Source organism: Zonotrichia albicollis, chromosome 13, assembly GCF_047830755.1.
Source record: "Zonotrichia albicollis isolate bZonAlb1 chromosome 13, bZonAlb1.hap1, whole genome shotgun sequence".
Classification (NCBI taxonomy): domain Eukaryota; kingdom Metazoa; phylum Chordata; class Aves; order Passeriformes; family Passerellidae; genus Zonotrichia; species Zonotrichia albicollis.
In genome coordinates, this window is record NC_133831.1 from 8105185 (window position 1) to 8128352 (window position 23168).

The 23168-nt window shown below is 42.3% G+C and overlaps 1 protein-coding gene across 1 annotated transcript in view; it reads right to left on the reverse strand.

The window, feature by feature from the left end:
* Nucleotides 1-23168, reverse strand: part of GLG1 (golgi glycoprotein 1) — a 77920-nt gene that overhangs the window by 7000 nt on the left and 47752 nt on the right. The window contains exons 5-17 of the mRNA XM_074550957.1: nt 19482-19685; nt 18792-18863; nt 16432-16615; nt 14459-14673; nt 9305-9426; nt 8561-8662; nt 6541-6694; nt 4332-4469; nt 3459-3545; nt 2499-2561; nt 1742-1855; nt 1245-1333; nt 291-408 (exon numbers count right to left, since the gene is read on the reverse strand). Coding sequence (XP_074407058.1) covers nt 291-408; nt 1245-1333; nt 1742-1855; nt 2499-2561; nt 3459-3545; nt 4332-4469; nt 6541-6694; nt 8561-8662; nt 9305-9426; nt 14459-14673; nt 16432-16615; nt 18792-18863; nt 19482-19685 — 1662 coding nt within the window. The remainder of the gene's footprint in view (nt 1-290; nt 409-1244; nt 1334-1741; nt 1856-2498; nt 2562-3458; nt 3546-4331; nt 4470-6540; nt 6695-8560; nt 8663-9304; nt 9427-14458; nt 14674-16431; nt 16616-18791; nt 18864-19481; nt 19686-23168) is intronic.

Consider the following 23168-nt stretch of genomic DNA (forward strand, 5'->3'; position numbering starts at 1 on the left):
GCACGTTGCTGTCTAACACTAAACATAATCACTTCTAGCTGAAATTCCAATGACCATTTAGCTTGCCTTAGCCTTCACAAGACTATATTTAAAGGCATTAAAGCAGACAATCAGTACTTTCACCATGAAGGGCAATTGAGCCCTTGTAAGAAAAGGGGAAAAAATAAATAAGATACATCTTACAAACAAACTTCCTTTTTTTTTTGCCCCAAAGGTGGACAAACCAGGAAGCTTTAATGGAAGGTCCTCACTACAAGAGTGGGGAGGACAAGAGTTTGAGGCATGTTTACCATCTCCAGCTCCTCCACACGCAGCTGTTTGCGGCACTTCAGAGAGACCCTGTGCTCCTTGGCATCCTGCAAAGTATCATTGCGCACAGTTGTGCTCAGACAGATCACCACATCCACCCTGCAGAAAAGAAAACAGCCTTTTATTCATTCACCCTTCACTAAGACCAGCCAAGGTTGATATTGGATTACCACACCAGAGAAACTGACTCCAATAATCCAAACATAGTATAAAGTTCTTGTGCATCTGTGCTTACTTCTGGGTACAGCTCTGTGTAAAGTAACCGTATCACAATTAAAACCTAAATTGGAGTCTAGATCAGCACACAGCAAGACATTCAAAATGCCACCAACCCCTCTGCCCAGCAAGACCTCTGCTTTTAAGTCATGTCAGCACTTTGGAAAAGCTTTGCTTCATCTCAGAAATAGATGACGGTGAATACCTACACAGCATTGCAAACAGTCCTTTTACACTATGGGAAGGGCATTTACCTCATAAAATGCAAATAGTCTTGCTATCCACAAACAGGACTGACCTTGTGTGTAATTTAGCCTTACACTATTACAGTAGGACATTAAAAAAATCCCTTAGACTGCAGTGAATAAACCAGATAAAACAAGTGGGATATTTTCCCTTCCCAGATCAGCAACTAGAACAAAAGTAGTCTGCCTCTTGGAAGACAATAAATCTAGCAAGGATATAAGACATTCTGGGACATGTAATCCACTAATTGTAATAATTAGCTAATTTCATAGCAAGTAAAATAAAGAGGACAGGCTTCTATCCAGGAGTAAAGCAGAAGTAATTTTAAGAGGCAGGCCTCTACCTTAAGCAGAACACAGTCACTAAGGGAACACATACAAACTAATCAGTCTTTAAAGGAAGTTTTCAGTCGTATCATGAAATACCCTGTCACTTAATTACACATTTATACTGTTTGGGCAGGATCTGCTTACTTTTTCTTGATGTTGGGGCACAGTTTCAGCACATCCTCCTTGCAAGCCATTTTGAACTTGTACGAGAACCTAAAATCTTTCATTTGAACCTGAAAGAGAAATGAGGAGAAAAACAACTTCAGTCATCCAGGGTTTAAAAAAAAAAAAAAAAGGGAAAGTACTGGCCAAAAGAACATTTGCTGAATCACACAATTAGCACATACTTTTGTTCAAACTTAGTAATATGGCAGCAAGGGAAATGCTGCACTGCTGAAGAAGTTGGGACCCTGTCTAGCAAATGCCAAGGAGGAAGGAAGGGCTGAAAAAAATTCATCTCCAGAAGTGACCATTTATGACCAGGCCTGTAAATACAACTGCCTGAATTCACAACAGCTCCTTAAATACAGTAAAAAAATCAATTTCAAAGAAGGAGCTAATTTCATAATTAGCTAATTCCCAGCAATACCCTGAAAGAACAGAACAGGCTTCCACTGATAGCAGAAAAAAGCGTTGCTCACCAGCTGGAAATGAGTAACACCGATTGCACATTTTTCATTCATTTCCTTCTGGTGTTTGTTCTGTATTAGACACTCCATCAGGTCCCCAGAATCAATCTGGTTATCTGCAACCTCCTGAAGAAGAGAGGAAAGGCATAAAAATAAACTGCTTTTACAAGTCATGGGTTTTACACTCTTGTAGCCCACTGTGACCAGGGAATATGGAACTTCCAGTGACCACCCTTGAGCTGCACCACACAACTGCAGCACACAGCTCTGTTTATACAGCTCAGGCAAGAACCATCTCAGAAACAGACACTCTTCAGACTCAGGAGAACACACTGCAAAGACTCACTGCTTACATGACATATTATAATTAGGGATTTCCACTGCACTTTAGCTACTCAGCCCTACACAAGTGAAGTTATTTCAGCAGTGCTGAGCAGCTGAACAGAGTACAATGGTTAGACATGCCTGCATGTAAAGAAGAAGGAAAAAAGTCTAGTATTTAACTCACTGTAAAGAGTGATTTTTGCCAACTACAGAGCAATTTACATCTTCAAACTAACTTTGATGCTAAGGCTCTGATAGCAGCAGAAACATTAAGCAGAACTAAGAATTTATATTTCAGGGTGATATTTTAATTAAAGACTTTTGGAAATTATTACCTCTGATTTTACCTTTGAGGTGTAACAAGAACTAATACTAAAACTCTCTAACTTTTCCCACTGAGTTTTTCCTCAAAGCTATTCACATGATTACAGTGTACTCTACTCACATGACAGAATGTCTGGATAATGGGCTCACATGCTCTCATCAGCAAGGCTTCAATTTGAATGTCCTGCAGAAAAGACAGTTTTTCATTTTCACAGTGAATGCACAAGAGAAAAAGACTCTGGAAAAAACTTGTGATAACTCAAATTCAACCCAGTTTACAGGGTTTTGAGAAATGCAATCCAGACAGCTTTGCCATTTAGCTCTGGAAATCCTGGGGTTCACTCTTGCAACATGGCAAATGCAAGACAAGCCTTCCAGCTTAAGGGAAGAGCCTGGGCTCCACAGAAACTCCTGGCTTGGATAATTCAGTCATTCTCCTCCAAACTAGGTGCTAGAGCATTAGAAATCACCTTACATCTAGGCAGGAGTTGAAGATTTGGCATAGTTCTGATAAAACCAAGTTTCTAACCACTGGAAAAGAACTTTCCCTAGGGCATTTTCCCTAGTGTAAATTTTAAGAGATATGGGGAACAGTCTGGGTCTTAACAGTCAAATATGCAGCTTCATAAAAGAAGTAAAGCTGCCAAAGTCACTGGAAACCTCTACTGATGTACCTGGTGGTTATTGCTTGCCAAATTTTTGTGGCTGGGAGGGAAGCTGCAATACTGTACTCAAAACTACTTGCAAGCAAGACCAAAATCTCAAGTCCCATCACATATCTTGACTTGTGTTAAAGTTAACTGGGTTCCTGTGCAAATCCTAGTTTTAGTATGATAAGTGACCTTTAAAGCAGGAGATATGCCATTCACAGCCTGAAATCCTGAACTGTTGGTTATTTCTTTTCCTCAAGAACCTCCAGGAAAAATTGCACTGTATGGGGTAAAAAGGATGTATTTTGATGCCAGACCCTAGCTGCATTTCTACAGCTCCTCTAACCTCAGGTTTCTTCAGCATTATTAAAATGGCATGCTTAACTAGACATGCTCATCTATTCCTTTTCCCCAGGCTGAAATGCACTCACCTCAGACTCCAGCTCAGTGAGGTTTCCCACTATGTCTCTGCAATCAGACACCAAGTCATCAAGATGGTCCTGAAGGCATTCCAGCTCCTACAGAAACAGACATTTTAGTGTGTGATCCAAGAACCTAAACTGAAATTCTGGGGTTAAAACATTGTTACACATGTGAAACTGCCCTCCTTTTTGTAAAGTCCTAAATCTCATTTAATCCCACTCCTCCACTAGCACTCCCAGAACACACATACATAGTAATTACTGAAAATGGTGGTCTAGGATGTTACCTTACCACTTGTTCTCAAAAGCTGCATGATGTGCTTTTACTTCTGGAATATCCCATTTAATCTGCCCTTTCCATAACCTTAAAGAGAGGTTAGTTACCCAGCCTATGATGGGCACTTCAGAAAGACAGTGGTGTCTACAGCACCTGCTGCAGAATGGTCCCTTCACTACAGCCCTCCAGGCACAGCAGTTTAACATGGAAGTATCTGCTGAAACTTTGTTAAGTAGCTGCAGATGTTAGTTCAGTTCTGTACAAACACAGGAAGCATGTCAGTACTTGCCAAATGGAAATGGGATAAAGTTTATGTGGGAAATATCAAGCTTGTAATAGAATAGTATAAATAAGAGGGTTGACAGAGGTAGGGTTGCTTTTTTAAAGCCGTTTTTGCAAACTATCCCCTTCTCCCTTCTCATTCCGCTAACATCTGAACATGCAAAGCTTTTCTGCACCACCTGTCTCAGTCTGGTGCAGATTGTGTTTCAAACTGCACTAATTTTTAACACATTTTCCACTATCAAGAGGCAGCAAGACATCCTTTTATCTCTTTTATATCTTTCCCACCCTTTGCAAACAAAGTAACATATTGTGTACAGTACCTGCCCTGTCTCTGTTTTTTCACTGCACCACTTCCCCAGGTCAATCATGCACTTGTCCTGGAGGGCTGGGTCCAGCTTCACATCCATGGCTCGCTGATGGAGGATTCTCTGCACCTCTGCTCTGCACTCTCGTGATAGCTGCACAGAGAACAGGGAGTGTTTGGATGTGGGATCCCTAAATTCACACAGGGCAAGCAGGATGCTGTCAGGTGAGGTTCTGAGAGTGACCACAAATGCCATCATCAATCCCAGAAGGCACAGAAGTCCTGCACTGCTCAGCACAGGCCTGCCAGGACCCCCACAAGAAATGAGGGCTCCAAAAGAGCTTGGAGCTCTGTCCTTTAGTTTAGATAGATGCTCCTCTCATTCTACTAAGTTTAATTTTATATTTTTAAACCTCTATTTTGCTTTATGAAAGAGATGTCAGATCAGGTCCCCAGGCTATCTGCTACACCTTCACTCAAAGCTACAGACCGACTGTGGAGAAGAAAGTCAAAATAGCTCATGCCCTTAATACCAAATGGGAAGCCCAGAATAAGGCAACACAGTCCAGCTGTAATTTCTGCTCAGCAATCCCCACCACAGCATATCAGAGTCAGCACTTGCAAGACAGGAAGAAACAAACTGTAGGAAACCAAGGGATACTGGTGTGGTGCTTATCCAACCTAAAATGCACCAGTTGAAGCTTAAAGTTGCATACATTTAAAAATCCAAACCCCTGGAAGTTACCTAGCATTCTGTCAACAGCACTGGAAACAAATACAGGTCTAACCTCCCATGGGTTTGCTTCCAAGACTCAATTTCAAAATGACAGCTGCTCCCTTAGCCTACTTTCCAAAAGAAAAACACATTTAAAAACCTTTTCTCTCTCTGATAGATTATTTGCAGGGTGGCTATTGATTTCTTTGGTTAGCATTAATATAAAATGGAATGAAAAAGTCTCAACTCAGCAGACTAAGAAACCGCATTAAAAAAAATTATTCCTAAAAGAGATGCTTTCAATCAATACTTGACCTCTGCCACAAAAGACCTTCTAAATCAAGCTGTGGAAATTAATTTTTAAACTGGGCCATTGTGTAAAGCCATCAACTCCTAGGGACTGTGTACACTACAGTGCCAAAAGAAATAGAACTGAGTACCCAGGTGTTTTCATCTGAGTGCCCTGCTAAAGGCACGAGAGGGCAGCAAACTTGAAAAGAGCAGCTCTCAACCACAAATGTGATTATGGTGGATCTCCAGACTGCAGGGCAGCAAGTCAGATCCCCACTGTCGTCTTCAAAGACAGCATAAGCACATTTACCAGTACAGCATGCTCCAAAGAACTGGAAGGATGCATTATCAATAGGAAGAACTACATGGCATATAATCTGAAGCTGGGCAAAAATCAAAACTTAAGTAGCAACAGCCAAGAAAAGCTGATCTTGAAACTCCTTTTTGCATAAAACCAATTTTGCATCTATGCTGGCTATCTGCAAGGAATCACATTCCTCTTTGGAAAGACATGAGGGAGGACTTGTACTGGGTTTGAACTGAAATGTTAAGTTGGTGTCACCACACAGTTCTCTCCATGGGCCTGTGACACAGGTCAGTCATCCTGCTGGGCCTATTCTGCCTCACCAGAACAACCACCCAGACCTTCAGGGCACGCTTGAGGAGGAGCTGGGCACCCAAAGCAGTGCAACCACCACCTACAGTAAATGATTTCAAGTAGCTTGTCTGAGTTCTGGTGTCGCAGACATTTCTTCATAGAAATCCTTTCTTTGGGATTTGTCCATCTTCTGGGAAGCAAAGGGCCCCAGAAGAAGAATGTAAACAATTGTTATCGGCTGTTGTGAGATGTGGCAGGTGATCCTGTGATCGGCTCATTTTGCATGTTTCCAACAAAGGGCCAATCACAGGAGCAGCTCAGGAGAGATTCCTCGAACACAGAACTTTGTTATTCATTCCTTCTATTCTATTCTTAGCTTAGCAGTCTCTGCAAGCTCTCTCTTTATTCTTTTTAGTATAGTTATAATGTATTATATATCTTATATCAATAAATCAAACTTTCTGATCAAGAAACAAGATTCTCGTCCTTCTCTCACCACAGTGACCGCCTAAGGTCACTGCAATATCCTGGCAGTTTTAGCGTTGCATGTCAAACTTCCAAATAGGTGTGCAACCATTCTACCACAGATCAACCAGCAACAAGGTGTCCATCAGCACTCACCCTCCTTCCCTGCTCCTCTGTACGATATGCATGCCTGTACAAGCAGGAGAACACAGCCCCTGGGGGCATCAGCTCACTGGTCTCATTCCAGCCGTGGGTATGGCAGAGGCGGGAGGCGTCCCCCTGACACTTGCGGTAAAGGACCGTGTCCAACCTGCAAACAAAGCAGTCAGCGCTGGCACTTCACTCAAACACGGAATGTTTTACATATCCCAAAATGCTCTGGAGGCAGAAAATCCACTTCAATTTTCAGGCACCACCAGGACACCACGCAGTAGCAGTGTCTGACCAACTGAACCAACAGGTGGCCTCAACTCAATTTGGAATCAACTCCCTAAGTAACACCAAAATATTTAATTACAGATCAAATTTTCAACTCTTCCCAAAGCACCTCCCATTTTCTTCTGCAGTATGCCAGCCAAATGCTGACACATGAGAAAAGAAATCATCTCCTTGATGCCCTGAAGCAGCAGAAAGGCAGGTACATACCACATTTTGCTGGTGTAATATCTTACACTTTGTACTGCTGCCATTCTGAAACATCATTTCCATAAAAATCTGAGTTGGATTGATTCTGTCTGCCCTGGATTTGAGCCAACTGCAAACTCAGTGCCCCTGCTTTGCATATAAGTGCAGATCTCTTAAGATGAAGTCTAATACATGAAAGCTAAGTGAGATATTGCTAGCCTTCCAAAATGGAATTTTCATATTTATAAAACACTACAGGAAAAAAAAAATCAAGTGATTTCAGTGGACACAATGATATAGATAATGATAAAGGTATCAACCAAACCCCTACTACTCTGTGCATCTGTCCGAGGCACAAAGTCAGTGCAACAGATGCATAAGCCAGCTCTGGGGAACAGTGGTTAAAGATAAGCAAATGCTGCCCAGCCTGCATTATGAATTAGAATTATTCTTACTCCCAGGAAAATGCAAATAATCAGTCTTCCTTCTTCCAATCATTTAAGTTTGACTCAAACAATGAATTACCTCCTGGAAACAGTACAGGCAGGAGACCCAGCAATGAAGATAAACAGGAAGGGGGGGAAAATTAAGTATTCTTGTCTACCTATGGAGATAATTACTCAGATGACTAAATGAACAGCCAAAAAGCCTTAAACTCCCTGCTCCATAAAGCCCCATCTATAAAAGCAGAAGATTCACAGAGCACATCAGTTCTCAGCTACTGGCAATGCTGTCCATCAATACACGACTTGCTCTGAGTCAAGATTTTCTCAATGTTTGATTTGAACACTCCTTGCAGTAATCAAAGCCCAGGACTTCTTGCCTTACACTCTTTGTGGCCACTGAGAACAATTATTCAATTTCTTGCAGCAACCCCATTTAATGTACTCTATTTCCTCACCTCTCAATCTTCTTTAGAAGACAAGCCAAACACTTATTCTTTCCTCACTGGTCACGTTTATCAAATTTATTCTCTCCTCATCCTAACCAATACTGACACAAGGGGCTTTGTATGTGTTTAAAACAAAGCACTGCTATCTCTGGATGAGAAAGATGGAAAAGTAGTGCTCTGAAGGGTTTTACATCTGCTCTACAGGCTGTAATCATTGAAAAAAGGGAGAAATGGAGGCAGGAAGCTTCTCACACAGTGAGTCTTTGTTATACTTAAAAACTTTGTTTCCTTAAGTTCCATATTGTAGCACTTGGAGTACATACAACTGGCTGCCACCTGCAGAGAAAGTGACCTTCATATTCAATAGTGTCAGACAGAATTCTTTAATCAAAGATGCAACAATTTTAGAACTCAAACTTGAGAAGTTTTTAAGGCTGCATCACTTCTAAAAAAGTACCTGATTTAAGTGGCATCACACCTTTTCTAAGCAGCTTTTGCTTTTAGTGTTCTACACAAGCATTAACACCCTACTCACCTGGCATACTTGAAAGTCCTCTTCTGAACAGCCACAAGCTCTACTGTTTTACAAGGAACTGCTAATGCATACAAACACTTATTACAAACAACAAGTGAAGATAAATCTTGTTTTACAGTACTCACTTCCAGTCACGAGATATAAAATACTGGAGCTCCAGGAGCCTATGCTCACAGTCTTCTACCATTTTCTCAGTATACAAGTGCTCCATCAGGCAAGACAGAATCCTGCAAACAAGAAAAAGTCAGGCCACAGACTGTTAAAATAATGCTGAGCTTCCCTGTAACAGCTGGTGTTGCCAAATCAGTCGTCCAGTGAACCAGAGATAAGATGTTGAAACTCAGTGAAGATCTTTCTCTTCCTTCAAAAAGATTAAATCTAAAACAAGTGTATATCAGATTTGTATTTGTTATGTTCCATTGTTTCAGTTATCTCAGCAAGTCTGATATACAACAAAATCATAAGGAGTATTCCATCAACAATCTGGCCCAGGGGAGAATACATTATCAGACCTGAAGACAAAGGAGAAACCTGTCTCTGCAGTATGGGTTTGCTTATCTGGCCTTTCCAGGTTTGTCACTTTGTGATACTGCTTGAGACTTGCATGGTTAGAGAAATTAGCACATCAAATGTTACAAACTTAAGTCTAAGTGCCTGTGAAAGCTACATCCTTCACCAGTGCTCAACCATTCCTATAAAAACGCTGGCCTGCTTGTCCAGCAAGAACAGAGACATCCCAGTGCAGCTCTGCATGACTGCTCTGGAGTAACTAGTCTGGATAGGTTTCAGTGTCTCTACTGGTCAGCCACACAACCTTCATGGATGCCCAACAGGGAAAACAGCCCCAGCTCTGAGTGAGAGGCACCTACATGGGGTCTCCAGACCGTATGTGCTTGCAGGCTGTCTGGATCACCGACTCGCAGGCCTCGTTCAGCGCGCGGTCGATGCGATAATCGGCACCGGGGTCCGTCTCCTGAATCAGGGTTTGAAGCTGAAGAAAGGAATTGTGGACAGGAAAACAAATGTTAAAGACATAAATGAGACTACTTACAATCTCTCACTGTGGTAATTCTGTGCCAGTAGCAACACCATAATGTATGAACTCTGTTCTGCAGTGTTTTATTTTAAGAGCTTGTGCTGCCAACTCCACACTGCTGGACCCTAATTATCATTATGAAGTAGCCCAGGAACATTGTATGAGACCAGTTACACACTGAAGGTCAGGCATGAGCTTGGACTACTTACATACCAATTATAGAACAGAACAGGTCAAATTTTATTTGCTTACTGTATTTTTGATCTGTCTTATGCTTTGATGGTAGCATCATACTGTAAGGCTGTCAATACCCAACGCACAAATTTTTTGTATTTTCCTGAATACTATTTACAACTGAAACCTGAATCAATGTCTTAAGATAGTGTGCCTATCTACAAAGTTTAAACCAGTTTTTTCTTTTCTTCTTGTGAAACAAGTATTCTGACAAAAGCTGCAGAAAAACAATTCTCTTTTTAATAAGGAAACATCACTTAGCATGCTTAGCACTATGTTACAAAATCAAATGTGGACACAGTCCATACCAGCTGAACATTAATTTGGGAGATGTCTGCTGGGCCAGGGGGAGAGAATTTGGGTAAATCTCAGTTTTGGGATAAGGATAGCTTCTGGACCTTAACTCAGCCAAGGATCCCCATGCCCTACTTCATTTTCCATCAAGCTGTAGATTTCCAAAGACTGATGAAAGGCAGACTGGTATCACCATTTGGCAGGCAAACATTTTCAGCTGACAAATTTGAAGGGGGGGGGGGGGGGAAGAGAGGTTGCTGAGAAGGCAACTGCACACCAACATCAAATGGTCTATATGCTCTTAACATCTTGACACTTAGTTAATGATTTTTGTCACTGGCCCTCAGCCCAACTAAATCAAAAGCACAGCTACAATTTTATCCTCCACCTTTCAAAGTCTGCACCTAAACACCACCCAGGAAACTCTCAGGGGCAAAGCCCTAACATCACAAAACACAGGCAAGAAAAAAGCATCAGAGAACTGGAGAAAACACAAGCTAGCACTATTTATTCAATGGGAAAGTTTCAGTCATGAGGAGGGACCACAGATTGCCTGGGTGGAACACAGGATTTCCTGCAACTTGCTCTTAATTATGCCCAGCCTCAGCTTCTAAGGGATGCAGGCAGCTGAGAAGAGCACTATTTATCAAAATTCTTGGGATATTTTCATTTTAAAATAATAATAATAATAATAATATAAGCATTTTATACATCTCTGACAGTGGTCAAATAGAATCTTAAAGTCAAACCTTAAGTGGATGTGTTCTTTACAAACTTTCTAAGAGTCACTGCAAGAGGACGAAGAATATTATGGTTTTGCTGGTGCAGAAACTCAGACAGCCTGCATGGATGGGGAATACTCTGTGTGTGTAAACTTCTGGGATTACTTCAAGCCAGGTGACTTACAAGATGGGTGAATAGAATCTCAAACCCAACACTTTCTTACACACAGAGATAAAATAAACTGGCCAGAGCATTATGTAGGAAGATTCTTTCTCAGGTTTCAGTTAATTGGTATTTTTGTTGCTATCAAGTGGAAGAGGCCAAAGCACACCAGGTACCACAGCTCAGAAGAACTGAAGCACCTCCTTATCCCTCCACCCTGTTCTGGGCACTACTGCAGAATTCCTGACCTTAATGCTCAACCACATGCCTGATGTGCAGCACCAAGCCAGCTGCCCTGACTGCAGGGAAGGAGGAATAATTTGGCACCAGTGATAGAAGTGAAGGTTGTATAGGATTTTTCCTCCCTCACACAACAAACCCTTAGAGCTGAAAAGCAGCTGGATAAACTTTACAATGCTCTGAACGTTTATCTTGGGCATGGAACTAAATTTACAATGAACTACCAATTTAACAGCTCAGAAGTTGGAAGCAAGAAATATATGCCCTTTAAGCAGGGATTGGAGTTTTATACACTCAAAGGTCTGAATTGAAAAAACCCCAAAAGTAAGACCAGGGCAACACAGAAGCCACTTATTTGAAAAACAATTTATCAACAGCTCTAATATAAAATATTGCTTTCATCAAGCGACACCAGAGATGCTAGACCCTGCCAGTACAGCTGCAGCCCTTTGAAGGGCTGATGCTCACAATTAAGTGATACTATCTCCTATCTGATGACTTCCCACAGCACACACACCCTCCCTGTGGGCAGGATCCTTTATGAGGCTCAGCACACACCCAGGGGCCCTCATTCTAACTTACAAACTTGAAAACTTACAGAAAGCCATTGCTCCTCTACCATTCACACAGCTTTAGCATTTTGGCAAGTTCACCACTCAAATGGAGACTAAGCCCCCACACAGCTCTGACATTTGGGTCTAGATGTGCTTCCTGCACAACAGCAGATAGGTGTGAGCACAGACTCCCACATGCAAGATCACTCTGGCTGAGGTGTCTCACAAGAAATGGAACTTCTCAAATTAAAATACTGGGGGTTTGAGAATGTCTAACAGTGCATTTTGTTCAAAATTTTAAATACAAATAATCACTCATAATCCACCTGCAGGAAAAGGTACTAGTCAATGCTCTTGCAGGAAATTGAAATGGAGGTTCTTTGGTTGTGCTTTGTTGTTTTAGGATTCTTTATATTGTTTCTGGCAGATGGGCTGATGTCTTCCTTTCATAGGACAAGCACAATCAGAGCAAACCTTCACAGGCAGGACAGGAAGTAAAACCAGATCCAAAACAGAGGTTTCCCCTTCCAATTGCCTCTGGCAAACTTTCTAGGCAGGTGTGTCTGGACATAGAGCTTCTACAAGGAAGAATTTCAGGATAACACCTGTTGCTTTGAGTTAGTCAAGAAATCAAGGTGCTGTATTAGCATTAGCTAATGATACTGCTAAAAGCACAAGGACGTGAGTTTTTTACTCTGCGGAAAAGACAATACCTGGAGATGGACCCAAGGCACTGCAGCAAGCTCTGCTGGGACCATCCCAGAGCACTTCTGCTGTTTTCCTCTTTCTACAAGTGAAAATAAAGGGTAGGGGCACCACAGACAACTGCTCCATCATCAAGAGCCACAGCAAATCACACACCAAAGGTGCTCTCTAGGTACCCAAAAAGAACTGAAATGGCCCCAGCTTACTCTGAAGGATGGATCTCTAACTTCCCTTCCTCAGGGATTGCCATACGGGGCAACCTCACGTTACAAGCAGTTGAAGTCTCTAGCCCAAATTGCACAGTATCTGTAAGAGCTTCACACAATATTCTCTTCCTTGCAAAGATAATTTATCTACCTTTAAAGGTAAAAGCAGAAAGCTCATTCTAACACATTAAGTCAAAACACAACAAAGCCATTGACAGCTGAGCAACCCTTACCATTCAAATACATAAATTAAGAACAATCAATTCTTTATACTTCAAAAGTTGTAGGCAGCTATATAGTAGTACCATGTCAGTCTTCAGAAACTCAGAACATTGGAATGTTTATCCTGTTCTTGCAATCATCTATTTCCTCTTGCCCATAAAAATCCAGACAAGCTTAATGAAGGTATAAAATCAACATTTAATTTGCTTTCTCCTGTCCTTTGACCAGAGAACAAACACATTTCACTTGAAGGGGGACTCATGGACAATCCTATTTACTATTGCATCAACTTACTGTAAAAAAATAAAGTAGTTTAAGTATAAGAGAACTAAAAAACCTCCAAACTTGCCCTAAATTTCTAAAGATATTTTTCTCTGAAAACTGAAATCCCATATCACTTTTGGGGTACTCCTGTTTTGATTAATAACTTGTTCTGAACATGCATGTCATGATCTAAAAGTTACTCCCAATATTAACAACATTAAATGTTATGAATATTTCCAAATAATGAAATTCTGAAGCAGCAGTTTCACTTTCCTATTTAAATAGAAATACTCAGTTTTTCACACGAAGGCTGCAAAGCTTAAGTCATGCACTACAGATCCCTGCAGGAATGACTCAAACTGTACAGCTGCTGCACCAGTACACCTGGTATTTATGCAGAAATAAGCTTCATCACAAAAACACCCTATGACTTAGAAAATTTTAACAGCTATCAATTTATCTTTGATAACACACAAAAACTGGCATCATTTGAGGCTCAAGTTTTAAGCTACATTTAAAACAAAAATGTAGAGAACAGTGGCTCTGTTTTTTAAAAGAAGTCAAGAGCATACATCTCCTCATATTCCAACATCAGCAGTAATGCTCCCTTGCCATTTTTATCATTGATGTCACTTTTTTGGCTCATGGGTCATTAAAACCAAACCCAAGTATAAGTACAAAAATGTAATTTCATATTAAAAAAACACTAATGAGTTCGAACAAAAATGAAATTGTTTTCAATTTAAAGAAATGATAAGCAGGATGTATTTGGGCCAAAATGGAGTTAAAAGAAGGCAAAAGGAAATATCTTATTTTACAGAGGTAGTTTGGAGGAAAATGGCATTTCCTTCAGTGGCTGAAGGTACATCAACACAGAGCAGTCTGTTGTACCTCCCTGCCCCCAAAGTTCCATTTCCATCATTAAAGCTGAATGAAATAGCAGAAGTAAAACTGAATGGGAAGGTGCTTTGAAAGGTTTTGTGCATTTCCAAGGACAGGGCACAGGGGGGAAAGGGAACGAGAGGGAGAAAAGGGAAGGACAAGGAATGTTTTAGAACTGTAAAAGGCAAGTTTCCCTACACCTTGCACCCAGGAGAGATTTCCATTACTTCAAAGCAGGTGGAGAAGAACTACAGAAGATCCAATAAAAAGCCCAGGGCACAACAATCCAAAATGCATTTTTTGAGGGGAAAACCACCACCCTTACCCTTGCTACACACCAAGTTCACAGCATGGCAATTACACAACTGCTTCAGGCACTCAGCGGCACCCAGCAGAGCCAGGCTGACTTCAGCAGAACCTCCATCACAAGGCAAAACCCTGACAGAAATCAGTGCTTTTACCAACTGAGCAAACTGAGTGAAGTGCTAAGAAGCTGCTTACTGCCTGCTGACAGTTGAGGCCCACGTTGCCCTTCTCCCCACGCACCACCTTCATGAGGCAGTGCAGGGTGCGGCCCTTGCGGTGCAGCCCCGAGCAGTGGTGCTCGATCTCCCCGCGGCAGCTCAGGATGATCTCGGGGCTCAGCGAGAAATCCTCCATCAGCATGCGCCGGTAATCCAGCATCTCGCCCTGGCACTCACTGCTCACCTGCCGACCTGGCCAAGAGAAGAGGATGTGATTTAGGAGCAGTGCTTAGCAGAGCTCTCCTTAGCAGACCTGTGCTACCAGCAGGGACATGTCCACACTCTGAACAACACCAGACTAAGAGAAAGGTGCTGGAGCATTCGTGCGGGGGAATAAACCAGTGGTTGTGGTAGCTCCTGTCTTTTAAACAACCCTGTAAAATATAGCCAGTGGATCTAACCTGTGTTAAATCTATGGATTTAACACAGGTTTTTTAAAAAAGAAAGATTAGGACAATCTGATTTTGGATTTCACATTACGGGAGTGGCTTCTGAAGAACATCTGAAAGCGCTCATGGATCTACAGTTCTGTAGCACAAGCCAGCTTTTCCCCACATGCTCAAGGGTTCCTTTTCTCACAGAAGTCACCTTTGGTAGGCTCACCAGCTTGGTATGTAACTGGGAGAGGAATTTGTTTGGACAGCAGGTTAAACATTTTCTCCAATGAAAAGGTTCTCTAGGGCAATAGTACATAAATGCTCAGGAAGACAAAACTCAGACTTAAACAAGAGTGCATATAGAGTGTCCAACAAACCAGTGCAGCTGCACAGGAATATTGCTGTAGTAAATGCTTAGATCTGCTATAAGCTTTCCTGCAGTCCCCATCACAACCTATTTATATGTGAACATCATCCCATGGAACAGAGGACACCCCAACAGGGGCTGCCAGGTGCTGTAACACATGTACATGGTGCTGTGTGGAATAATTAGTGTTCCTCCTGGGCTATGCCTCATGCATGAGACACTGCAGAACCTGTTCCACCATGAAATTGAACAGCTGAACAGCAGTTTTCTGCATGCAATTCAGGAAACCACCTGCCCTACTGCAGGGAGAAGTGGAAAAAAAAAAACCAACACCCCAAACCACAACTTTTCTACTAACAGGGCACATCATTTCCACATCAATCAGAAGCAATGAGTTATCCGAACTCACAAATGCAGAGTGCTTATGGAATTATGGCAGCCTTTCCATCCCTTGCCAGAGGCACTGCAGCATGCACTGCTCACTCTGAAACCACCCAGCTGCGTGCCAGGAGGGAAAACAAGCAGCTCTAGAGGAACAAATAGTGCAGATCTAGAGGATCTAACACATTGTTTCATATTGTGGCAATTTCACAGAGAACCTTTAGCATGGTCCAGCTGCACTGAGCCTTCTGATGCCTTTGGAGACAGCAGCTGATGTTAGGACACCTCCAGCTTTCATTAACTTAAATGATCAAAAATAATATTCTCACACTTACCTTCTTTCTACATAGGCAAAAACCAGAGTCAGAGAAATTAAGGTATTTACTCAAGCTACTGAACTGCAAGAAAAGACATTATTTAGAACAGGCAGGGGACTTAGTATCCCTGGTTTTCCCTGAGTGAGGATAAACAGATTCTCTATTCTGTGTTTTAACCTTGTAGCATATTTAATGCTTGCTACACAATGGAGGAAAAGAGCTGCTTGAATTCACAGTGAATAGAAGGATTTGCAACTACACATCAGCAGTCCAAGTGGGATTTGCTATTTTGCATTTTAAACTTCTTGTCTGCACAAAAGGAGTCAGTGGCAGAGGGGGTTACTCAGCTATTCTGATCATCAAAACAACAGCGATGAAAGCACCATGAGAGGAAATTCGCCTTGGAAACAAAGTTTGGAAAGAGGAGAAGGGGACTGTAAATACACATCGAAGCTGAAGGTCCCTGAATTTAAACTGAAGGTCCCAGCAAGTCTTGAAGTGCACTTACCTCTGTGCACAGCAGACTCCAAGCACATGAGCAGGTAGGAGAGCCGGGCCTCCCGCGAGCGGGGCAGGTTCTCCACGTTGCACCGATATTTCTTCAGGTCGCTCTTACAGGACTTGGCCAGCGAGTAGCTGACCTTGTAGTCCTGGGCAATGAGCTTCTGGCGGGTGGTGAGAGCATCACGACACTGCAGGAGACACAGTGGGGTGGTGAATGAGCTGCTGTGCTGGGGGCAGAGAGCTGGAACCTGCTGCTGGCAAGTTTTCAAGTTGCGTCTCAGAAAACAAACGATATTTTTAAATTCATGAATTTCAGCTGGACTGCAGCTAAATTTCATTTGTCTCATAGAAACCACACAGTTAACAACGCACACCAGGGTCAACAGATCAGGGGTTTCAAAGGGAGCAGCTCTCTGCAGAGCAGTTCTCAGAACTGCACATTCATCCAGCCTTTTGTGAAGAGCGTGACTCATTCGTGGTAACTAGGAGCAGTTGCTGACATTTAGCCCAGCTGTGGTACATGCTCACCCCATGCCCTCAAGAAATAACTTTTTCCAGTTGCATTTACAAAATAATGTGTTTCTTGGATTTGTTCTGCAATGCACTGAGCAGATGAAGCAGATAAAAGTCTAACCGTGGGAATTTCCAGCCATTTTCCACAACTGATGAGGTTCATGAGGATGCACTGTGGCCAAACCTGAACTCAGCAGCTGCAAGAACAACCCTCTAAATTTCAACCAAAAAAGGACCTGTAAAAGCACAGCTACACTTCATAGCTTTTGGTTTAAATTATGTGAAAATTAAATCTGAGGGCAGCAGATAACTCAGAATAGCTCAAGCAAATTTGTCCATTCCCAGCCCACTTGAAAGGAACGAAAACAGTGAATATGTAGAGTAGGGGAATGAGGGAGCAATCTTGGCACAAGGAACAGGAAAGTCCTAGAACCTGCTCCCCACTTTCTTACATCAGGTTTTTGACTTCATCCTCTTCTTCCCACACCTACTTGAGGACCTGGAAAGCCCTAGTCCAAGATATTCCCACTCCATCTTTCATGCTCCTTGTGCAGTCCCAGACCTTGGGACTGGACAAATTTCCAGCTCTGGACACAGGGAGATACAGGCTTGCAGATAGCTCATCACCTGAAGCAGGGAAAGGCTGGACACAGCCCAGGAGCCAGTTCTGGATGACACAAAGCAAGCCACCCACCAGCAGCTATTGCTGGCTACATGTGTGTGCAGCAGCTGGCAAGGAGGAACTCTTTGCTGGGTAACAGCTTCTACAAAACCAGTGACTTCGCAGATGGTCCAACCTTGGCAGCTACAAGAGTGAGAACTACATTTAGTGCTCCTTCTGCTCTGCAAACTGCATCCTCAGAGCATCCACCCCTCTCTCTCTCTATGAAGTCATCTGCTGCAGCTCAGTGTAACCTCTCTGCATCTTACATTCATACCTCAGTCAGCTGATCATGGAAAACACCCTTCACAAACTGCCAGTGTCCCAGTATAACTAAACAGAGCTTCAGCAACAGCAGCAGTTCATTTCAGTAACACACTTCTACAAAATGGAGCTCTGTTTAAAGCCCTCAGAGATCACTTGTTCAGATTTGAATTTGTTAATTGGAACCAAGCTGTCAGACAGCTAATGCAATTAACAAAAAAGAAATTAGTCTGATCCCTTCAGCACTCTGAGTCAGGCTCCTTCAGCAGACCTTCTTTGAGGAGATCTTTACAGACACTCATCTTCACATCCTTCCCTACAGATTACAATTCCACATAATCCCAGACACTATGATGCTGCTTCCAAAATTACTGAAGGCATTGCTGCCTTAACAAAGCACCTACACCAACACAACCTTTTCAGAACTAGCTTTCAAGAACATTTTTTTGCTGTTTTTGAAAACCACATCTTCAAGAAAACCAGAAGGAAAACTTCTGTTCAGTCACTGAACCGTGCATCCTTCCCACACATAATGTGATGCTTGAAAACAGCCTTAAAAACACAAGTGAAAGAAACTCAGCTTCTTTTTGTTTTTAATCTGTACAATTAGAACACCATTTATCCAAGGCTTAACCCAGCATGCTGTGACTGCTACTTTAAACAGTCAATCACAATGCTGCCACTTCAGCTCCGTGTCTTGCCTCTCCAAATTACCCACCCAAAAGCTTTGATTTATTTAAATCCTTTACTTGAAAGACTGAAACTTGAAACACAAAAATATCAAAGTAAAAGCATTTGTTAAACTAGCTGATTATCTGGCTAGGAAGATGACATTTTCCTTAACACTGGAAAAGAATAATGCAGCCTGGACTGAGGAGTGATCTGATGATTTCTGCAGTAAGGATTTGTCTCACTAGGATACTTACCTTTTCACTCATTGATTCTTCAAACTTGTGATTAAAGAGGCACTTGTACACTCGGCCTTCCCCAGCCTGAGTCTGTGAAACAGAACAGTAACAGTTACCCTTAAAGATAATACTTGTAACATTTGACAAGCAGGCTAAACTACACCTGAGATTTTTTTTTAACTAATAATATATTCAAGTTAATATTTCAAATGACAGCAATAGTTTCTATGCAATAAAAATCCTTTAAATTTTATTGCATAAAAATAATCTGGTCATGCTCATCACTCTTTTAGTGTAACAATTCTCAGCCAATACAAGCTAACTGAGACTGAACAATGCAGCTCATGCTAGGCATAAAAAGCGCTGCAAGTACAGTCAGGCCAGGCTTTGTGCAACAGCTCACAGCTGTAGAAAGCAGTGGTCACTCACCTCTGCCTTTCCTCCCCCACTCCCTGTCACACCAGCTCTCATGCCCCTTAAACCATTTATGCCAATTCAGTTCACTAACCCATAGGGAATAACGTGTGTTTGTTGGGTGAGTGAATTAATGCTGGAATTACTGCAAAATGACAGTTACAGTGTCTATTTTTAGTATTACACAATATCACTCAGGCTGCAGCCTACAGTTCCCTTCACTGCTTTGTCCAGAGAGGTTTTGGCTTTTTTTAATGGATTCCTGTAGAGAGAAAGGAAGAGGAAAGCACTCACATTTTCACAGAAGCGCTCTCTGTCATCTCGGCATGCAAAGTAGAGATGGCGGTCCAGGTGGAAGTCATCGGAAGAGAGCTCAGCCACTCTGAGAATTGCCTTCTTACACTGGTCAGAAACCTGGATTCGAGGGTCAGTCTCCTCTGCCTCTTTCACCAGGCCTTTTTCCAGGCATGCCACCACCTCTCCTTGTGAGTGAGCATCCTATGGGAGAACAAGAGACCTGTATCCAAGCTTTTACATAATCAAGTGAGCTGTGATTCTGGCTAAGCACCACTTCAATTAAGCAACAAACTGTCTACATATAGACTTCCCAACATCCAGCCTGAATCTCGTTTAAATTCAGAGGAGGCAACAATTAAGACCTGAACTAACCACACTTTATACATCACTATCCCACTGATGGTCACCATGAAATCCCCCCCTCCAATGCTCTGGGCTTGTTTTAATGTGACTTAATGAGATTATCACTACTTAGTCACACTGCTCAGAGCAGTTTACCAAAACAGCCAAATTATCTTTAATCTGACACAGCTTTCTTGGCACCATGGCAACAGCAAGGATCAGCATCACATTAAGAAAATGCTTGGGGAGAGAAAAATCATAGTTTTGCCATGCCAAGACAAGGCTTCAGTTTGGATGGTGAAAATTTGTGATGTAAATAAGGCCACAAAGGAGCTTTGACCAATCAAGGCTTCTCAATTCCTCCACTAAGAGAATAAAAAAATGCAAAGCATTCAAGAGCAGACAGAGGTCTCTGAAAAAGCAGTTCTGGCCCAGTGCTGTGCACCACATCCACTGTCCTGCAGGCCTGGAAACAAGATTGGACTATGAGTACTAACTGCCAATTTGTGCTTTGTTCAAAAGCCTGGAGGAGCAGGGCAAAGCTCAGCAAAGCTCCATTTAGCCTCCCATATCCTCAGTATGTGTTCACAAAGAGAACCCTGCCCCCTCCATACCCCTGTAGAAGGTCTGGTTCCTCTAAAGGACTCTACAGGTACAAATTTCTCAAGGCTTCTGCAAGTTTTTCACGTGAAGGCCACCTTATTTAATGCTGCTCTGCTGTGAGAGGATATTGCCACTAAACTTACACTGAGTATGCAACAAGGCATGCATGTTCATATTCAGCTGAATCACCCAGCCTGGCATTTGCAGTCACCACTTAGGAGCCATCCCTTCAGCTTGCTCTGTCAAGCAGATCATCCAGTGCTGCTGCAGGAGCATGAGTAAGAGAGCAGGCTCCAGAAAACATGTCCATGATACACAAAGCTCTCCTCAATCTTTTTGTTCTGACGTGTCTGCTTACACAGGAAGCCTTTGATTCCTGCCTTAGTTCTGCTACACTTAGAGCACAAGCAGAATTGGTTGATTATTTGTTAACTTGTAAACACAACCCAGAAATATCACCAGTTTAAAAAGGCTAAAAGCAGTTTTCCCCTACAAGAAAAAAAAAGAAAGCAGAAAACCTAAAACTCACACCCCCCAAAATTCCTTATTTTGGTTTGCTCCTGTGAATGAGAACTGGCCAATTCCATATGCTGAGTAAGTATCTTTGAAGAAATATAATTATATACCAACAGTCCCTTTAGGACTGATCCTCAGATCTGGATTCTGAGGAATAGAACTCAGAAGTAAATTTGCCACGTCACTTAAAATTGCCATTTATCCATAACCACATCAAACACAAACACTGTTCTGCAAACTCTCCTGGTCAGTCACGGGTAGTAACTACAGCTGAGATGTCAAGTGGGAATGATTGAAAACAACCATTTTAAGCTCCTGTGGCACATTTTTTGCTCCTGTGGCACATTTTTTGCTCCTGCCTAAGTGAAGTTGCAGCTGGGAGGCAAAGCAAACCTAGGTTACTTTCACTCACCTGCAGCTTTCCCCTGCAAGCTAGCAAGAAGGGCAGAAGGCAAGCTTTTCCTGCTAGGAAAATCAGAAGTTTCCTGGTTTATTGCAGTGTGGGTTTAGACTCCTGGTCAGAGCCATATTATATATGGAAGTCAACCTATCTTTAATAGGAAATCTGGAAAGCAGGTTTCCATGTGCTGGATGTTTGCTGTTACACTTTAGGGACACAACATGAAATGGCTCATCTACTACATTCCTTTGCTAATAGAGATTTCACATTAGGGCAGATCATCCTGAAGTGCTGGCTACTCTGCTGTCCTGTGTCAGAGCAATTTTAAAATATGTCAGACTCAACAGAAACACACACAAACCAACCCATCTGGCCCCTCTAACCCTTTCCTCCACCCATCAAGCATTTACACACCTCCTTAAGGCTCCTGTGCCCACATGACACTGTTTGAAGATTTACTGGCCTGATCTGGGGTTCATTTTCAGGCAGATCAGGTCCCTGGTGCTGACTAGTTAAGCAATTTTAAGGAGAGCCTGACTCTTCATTTCCTCAAAAGTGCAGGAAGACACCCACACTACTGCCAAACAGAGCATGGGACTCTACAAACATGGTTTAGAGAAATATCACTTCAAGCTTTAATTACAGGGTAACACCTACTGTATTTAATATTGTACAATCCCTTATTGCAGACTGAAAGGGAAAACAAATGTGTGTACAGCTGCACTCAACCACCCCAAAGCAGCTGGCAATCAAGGCTCGTGCCAAGGATGGCAGGACAAGTTTGACACACACTGGTGGTACCTGCATCACCACCCAGCTCTGCACCTCAGGAGATGCCTGTTCCCACCTGCATTCCATGTGCCAGCAGTCCTGGGGGGCCAGCTCAGCTTCAGAGGCACCAAAGTCAAGGGTCATCATCCCACAGCATGAGCTGTGCCAGCCCTGCTGCAGCACCAGCTGCCTGGTGTGCACAAGGGTGGAACACCTGCTGCAGCTCTGCTGTGGAATGAATACTAAAAACCATTTTCCTCTATGCAGCCCTCATTCCCAGAAACCTCCACTGCAGAGTTGAAAATCTCTAAGTTCACTCCAGAAGTCAGGACTCCCACAAAACTGTTGCCTGTTAAAGTCTAGCCCTAATTTTTCTGGAGCAATACACTGAAATACAAGAAGTCAAATCTAAAAACTGCATGTGGTTCCTGGAACATAGCTTCACCACCACTATCAAGTGTTAAATGTAGGATTTTAACTGAAATTTGCAAATATCTGTAAAACATACTAGATAATTATCTATCTGGAGAGCCCTGAAACTCTTCATAGCTTTCTGAAAGGATATACCTAGATCCACAAAAGATACAATCACCTTTCCAGTACTGACCCACAGCACTTTGAGCCACAGAGGAATGAAATTTAGTTCTAAATGTATGTGCCCAAGCAAATCCCCTTCAGCACAATACTGGGAGATTTTAATTGCTTTGACTAAAATTCAAACTCCAGGCATCCAGCTTTAGGCCAAAACAGAATTTTAAAAACATTGGCTTTACTATTCATTTTCCATTACAGATTTCACTTTCTTCCCAGTATAGTTTAGGATTTGCAACTGCTGGGGATTTTTTGTCATTTTTCAGAAGTTTCTCAGAAAGGATTTTATCCTGTCTGAGACCTGACATGCCTCAAGTACACATCTGTTCCAGCTGCAGCCTTGCAGATAGAAGCTAGGAAAGTGACCAAAAGAGAATGAAGAGTAAAAAGAAGCAGGCAGGAGAGTAATATAACCTGTCTCATCAGCACAGCACCCTGCACTGGACAGTTGTGCCAACCCA